At 26.3% G+C, this 6,460-nt stretch overlaps 1 protein-coding gene across 1 annotated transcript; it reads left to right on the forward strand.

Moving 5' to 3' along the window:
* Positions 1-200: 200 nt before the first annotated feature.
* Positions 201-6,217, forward strand: LOC129612406 (cytosolic carboxypeptidase 6). Its single transcript, XM_055525981.1, has 7 exons — positions 201-267; positions 383-942; positions 1,005-1,370; positions 1,438-1,753; positions 1,813-2,167; positions 2,231-2,442; positions 5,832-6,217. The coding sequence occupies exons 1-7, from the start codon at positions 201-203 to the stop codon at positions 6,215-6,217; spliced, it is 2,262 nt and encodes a 753-aa protein (XP_055381956.1).
* Positions 6,218-6,460: the final 243 nt, after the last annotated feature.

A 6,460-nucleotide genomic window follows, 5' to 3' on the forward strand; every position in this document is an offset into this window, starting at 1 on the left:
CCTACATTATTTACATAAACACATATATACATATTGTAAGTGATAGAAAAAATTAATATTGAAAATCAATGCCTAAATCTTATTTAGTAGAATTTTAAAATTTGAAGAGATTACACGATATACCTACAAAAATTCGAATTAAATTTAAACTTTGATTTTTAAAATTTATTTTTGAATTAAATTAAAAAAAAAAAATAAAAATGACTTTGTACGCAATGGCATGTGATCCTCTTAGACATACTAGCATGTATGAGAGATTAAAAGAGGGTAGGAAATGTCTCTTAAAATTATTGACCTTGAAAACAATCGAATAATATATTGAAATCGCTTAATAATTTGAAATTTTGTTATTTCATAAAATTTTAATTTTTATATTTTGCAGATAGCGAAGATAGTGATGGAGAAGGAGGATTAGGTAATGTAAGCCGTGTAATTATTAGACCACCAGGTCATAGTGGTAAAGCTAAACGTGGTCATCTTTGTTTTGATGCTGCATTTGAAACTGGTAATCTAGGTAAAGCAGAATTAGTTGGAGAATTTGAATATGATATATTCTTAAGGCCAGATACATGTAATCCAAGATATCGATTCTGGTTCAATTTTACTGTCGACAATGTACGACAAGATCAACGTGTCATTTTTAATGTTGTTAATATTAGTAAACCTAGAAATTTGTTTGCTCTCGGTTTAACCCCATTAGTAAAATCATCAAGTAGACCAAAATGGCAACGATTATCACAAAATAATGTCTTCTTCTATAGATCAGCAGTACATCAAAATCACCATGTAATGAGTTTTGCATTTGCATTCGACAAAGAAGATGAAGTTTATCAATTTGCCTTATCGTATCCATATAGCTATTCAAGGCTACAATCATATTTGAAAATAATTGATTCACGAGCAGAAAAGAACTTTGAAAGAACTCAAATTGGGAAAAGTTTGGTAATTTCATTTGCATTTGGTATTGTTTAAATATTAAAAAAAAAAATTTTGTATTTTCTCAGCAAAACCGAAATTTGGAATTATTGACAGTTGATTTTGTCAAAAAACCTATGAAAGTTGATTCAAAAAATCTTATAAGAATGATTGTAATTTTAGCAAGAAGTAATCCAGGTGAAGCTCCTGTATCATACGCTGTTCAGGGTTTTATAGAATTTTTAATTGGTAACCATCCAATAGCAGTGATTTTACGGGAAAATTTTGTATTTAAAATATTACCTATGGTAAATCCAGATGGCGTTTTCTTAGGAAATAATCGCTGTAATTTAATTGGCCAAGATTTAAATCGAACATGGCATATAGCAACAGAATTTTCACACCCAACTTTATATGTTATAAAAGATTTATTAAAGGAATACGATACTTCTGATGTAAAAATTATATTTAAATATTCTGTAAAATGTGCAATTAAATAATATTGTAAAATTTTAATTTCAGTGTTATCAGCTAGATTTCATAGTTGATCTTCATGCTCATACCAGTTTATTAGGTACATTTGTTTATGGTAACACTTACGAAGATGTTTATAGATATGAAAGACATTTAGTATTTCCAAGATTATTTTCAAGCGCAGCTCATGATTATATCGCAACTAATGCGACATTTAATGCAGATGAAAGGAAAGCAGGCTGTATAAGACGATATGCTTGTGAAAATTTAAGTGATACTGTAAATGCATATACTCTTGAAGTTTCTATGTACGGATATTATTTGAAAGATGGGAAAACTATAACACCATATACCGAAGAAGGATGTAAATCATTTTGGTTTCTTTTAAATTTTTAATTTCTTATTATATTTCTATTTTTTTAGATATGCGAATTGGAAGAAACCTTGCAAGAACATTTTTACAATATTATCGTTTCATAAATTATTTAACATTGCCAACTGTTCCTGAATTGAATCCAAATCGTAAACGTCGTCCAAAAACCCATCAATCTCGTAGACGCTCACGGACACGTTATGAAATTCAACAAAGACCAAAAACAACTCGTACATGTGCACCAATTAGTTATACAGATTTATCAATATGTTATGAAAGCGGGGCAACATCAGATGAAGGATCACCGTTACGTGGTGCAAGCTCAAGTTACAAAAGTCATACAAAAAGAATGCATACTCCAAGTCGCGGTGGTACTAGCGCACAACAAGCTGGTGCATATTCAATGCCAGATCAATTTTCTTTAATGACAATCAAACAATCAAAATATGATTATTTTGATTTACACAGTGAACCAATAATGAAACAACGTAAAAAAACGGCTACTATGAGTACAGGATCTGTTAAATTACCACCATTAAATGAAAAAAATTATGGAGATGATGAAATATTAAATATACCACCAAAACCATATTTATCAATAATCGATTTTAATCAATTGACTAGAGGTAGTTTAGAAGAAGCAATGGCTAAAATGCAAACTGATAAAAAGAAAAATCGAAGTAGTAATAATAAGAATGTTAAATCGAAATTATAGAATTAATTCCTTTGATTTTTAAATATTGCAAAAATATGAAATCATTATTAAACAATTAATAAAATCTTTATGTAATTGTAGTTTATAATAATTAAGTAGCGCTAATCTTGCCAAACAATATATTGTTGCTTTATTTAATGTTTTATTCGTTTTCATAATTTTATTTTTATTGTAATTTAGCAAAATTTAATATTTATAATTAAAAAATAATTTAATTTAAGCAATTCTAAAAAAAATTGGTTAAAAATCAAAGTTACAGCATTTTTATGACATTTGAATAAAATTGAATATTTTCAGAGGCAGTTCAGTTGGAATTCAAAAAAAGAGGTCTAAAAAGTCAAAATCATGTTAAAGCCACTACATAATTCTCAAAATTTAGTTTTAAGCAAAAATCCTTATTAATTCAAAATTATTTTGAACTTTTTTGAAATCGAATCTTGATTGCAAACATTTGTTTCGCGAATCAGTTTGCTCTATTTCTTATTTTATACTGTCAATAACACAAAATTCCTTTGAGTTGATTTTGAAACCTCATAAACCTCTTATTACTCTTTAATAAGAGTAGCTTTATTAATATACACAGTTCTACCAAATTGAATTTAAAATTTAATATGTTAAAGAGTTTGAAAACTTTTTTCAACTGAACTGAACTTTCCTAATGTACAATTTAATTTAATTAAAGCATTCAATATACAAAATTTTTAAAAGCAATGTTAAGGAAATGTTGAGGAAAACTATTATAATTAAAAATATACATTTTGGACGACTAAAATCTTCTTTATACATTAAACTATAACTTTTACTTAATAAGTCTACTAAAGTATTATTATTGAATCATTAACCAAAATTTTTAAATTTAAAATAAATAGTATGATATTTTAAAATTTAAAATCGAATTCTAACTAAAAATTTTGCTGTCATTATAACACAAATTTTTATAATATAAAAATTAAAAAATAATAAAGATATATTATTAATTATTATACAATTAGTATAAATTATTGTCTTTCATTCTATTAAAACCTGTTTGAATGTACATTTTCATTGTTGCTACAAAAAAGGTTATGTCCTGAAATTAGAATTTTCAATAATGCCGACAATTTCTTCATATCTGTGTAGAGATCAGATTTCTTCATGTCAGATGGTATAGCGTCAGTCTAAAAAGCGGAGGTTGCTTGTTCGAATTCAATTTGAAGAGAAAAATTTTTTAATTTTTTTTTACTTTGACTTCGTTTCTCAGATTGGCTCTTGAGTTGTATTTAAAAATTTCTATGAAGTACTTATTCTTATAAGAATTTTCAATTTGGAAAATTTCTATTATTGAAAATTTTATTCTATTGTTTTTTTATTTTATTTTAACATTTTCTCCTATTATTAGTTTATTAACTCCAAAAATCCATTATGTTTGCGAAAAATTTCATAAATTCTTCAATCATTTCGAAAATAATTACAAATTATTTGTATGGTTAATTCCTTTGGTTTTCACTACAACCAGTAATTAATTGTAGCAGCGACCTACAGTTTTTATAGTCGACCGCCCTATTAACTAAGCTACACAAAATTTTAAAATAGAGTAATGTAATTTTTCAGTAAGTTAGAGTAAGAATTTTGGCATCATATAGTTCCTAATATATACTATTATACGTAGAGACAAGATCAAACTATATAGCGAAACCCAAACTTGATAAAAAATTTCTTTTAAAGATATAATAGGAAAAGAAAAATTTATGAAAATCTTCCGGTTAAATTATTTATGGATATTCAAGTTTTTAGTAAATTTGTAAAATTTGTAATTATATTAATTAAATGACTTTGAAATTAATTCTATAGATAAGTGAGATTATTCTTTTTTCTTGAGAAACAACTTTTTCTTCCCGAACATCGATTTATAAGATTTAAATCTTTTGCTATAATCTGGACATGCAGAGTTTACAATAAATTCATTTAAATTTGATTTTCGTTACAAGTATTTGATTTACAACTTAACGTTTATAAGGAGGACAGCATTACACAATAATATTAATTTACGATTAATAACAACAAAAAAAACGAACGTATACATTCAAAAAATACTAATAGGAGTGTTTGATCTTATAAATGGCGGAAAACACGTTTATTGGCACGGGAAAAAATTTTCGTGCATTCAAACGCAGTGCTTTATTTTGTAGAGAATATGACTAAAAGCAATTTTGAAAAATGTAGTTTTATTGAAGTACCCAAAAGTTTAACCGTACAACGCATGTATTCCCTTATATTTTTTATATACTTTTATGCCTAATGATTAATTTTCTTTAGTGAAAATTAATTAAAAAAAAAATAATTTATTCCAAAAAAACGTAAAATTTTAAAATCCGAAAAAAAATTTATTTGTGTGAATGTAAATTATAAAATCAAGTTACAACTTTACAATACGCGCCTTTTTTCTTTTGATTTTTTTTTTTACTAAATTAAGACTATAAAAATGATTAATTTAAATAAAATCATTAATAAAAAAAAATACAGAATAACAGAAATTTTGCATCCAAAATAAATATTAAACCATGCACGTTTTTTAAATAAATTCAAAAGTATATCAGCTCATGACCGAATTCCTAATGATTTCCGGTAAAATAGAAATAAAAAAACAAACTTCCAAAAATTTTATTTCATAAAAATTAACAAATTAATTTACCATTAAACATTAACATAGCATTTTAACCAAATCCAATATTATTAATCTTTAAATAATATGGTGAATCTTCTTTCTCATCTCAAAAACTTTATAATATTATCACTTATAATTAACAGATCATTGCCTGTTATTCGTAATTAAATTTACATGTCTACGATAAAACATACAAACGTTTGTTTTTATTTCTTTTTTCTTTTTACTCAAACGTAAGAGATTCCAAATTAATTAAATATCTGAATTTTTAATTAATAAAGTTAAAAAGAGATAGAAATATGTGAACTAGAAGTATAATCACAATGTTATGACTATTTCAAATACATATTAAATTAAATTTATTCATGAGACTTTTAAACATACATTTTCGGAGTAATTTATAACGTTTATGCTTATTTTTTGTCATTTTTGCGAAGGTTAATTTTTGTCATTCAATTTCAGCTTCCACATAAAACTTTGATTTTAGTATAAATATTGATGTAATATTTTGAATCTACATCAAATTACGTCTTCAATTCATCGAAGCAAATTCGAAGTAATCCAAAAAAACACTTCTAATATCCAAAATGGTAAAATATTAAATAATGGAAATATTATATTTTGAAATCAACACAACAATGGGATTAATTTTTTTTATTAAATCAACTTTATTTTACAGAAATTCTTCTTATTTACTTTGGCCTGTTTAGCTGTTGTAACAGCTGATGTTTCACATTTAGGTGGAGGTGGCGGTGGATACAATTATCCAGCTCCAGCACATCATCATCATGAAGAAGCTGCTGCACCACCACCAGCACCAGCACCAGAATATTTACCACCTGCTCATCATCATCATGAAGAAGCTGCTCCACCACCACCAGCTCCAGCACCAGCTCCAGCTCCACCACCACCACCACCACCAGCACCAGAACCAGAATATTTACCACCCCAAGCTGAAGAAATCGCACCAATTGCTGCCCCAGCACCAGCACCTGCACCAGCACCAGCACCAGAACCTGAACCAGCTCATGAATTAGGAAATGATGGTTACCGTTACAGAACTATTAAACGTTACAGATATAGATACAGATACTAAAGACTGCGCTAAAAACAAAAACTGTTGAAAATCAAAATGAAAAACAAAATAATTTGTTTGTTAAAATGATGATACCAAAAATTAATGTTAAAATCTATAAAATGCAAAACAAAAAAACAACAAAAATCAAAAAAAAAATATAAATAATCATTCAAAAAAATAATAAATTATTTAAAAAAAAAACAAAATATCAAAATATTTTCATTTTAAAAAAATATTAATAAGAGATTATTGGAAATCAAA

Source organism: Condylostylus longicornis, unplaced genomic scaffold (assembly GCF_029603195.1).
Source record: "Condylostylus longicornis isolate FDR11 unplaced genomic scaffold, ASM2960319v2 ptg000004l, whole genome shotgun sequence".
Lineage (NCBI taxonomy): Eukaryota > Metazoa > Arthropoda > Insecta > Diptera > Dolichopodidae > Condylostylus > Condylostylus longicornis.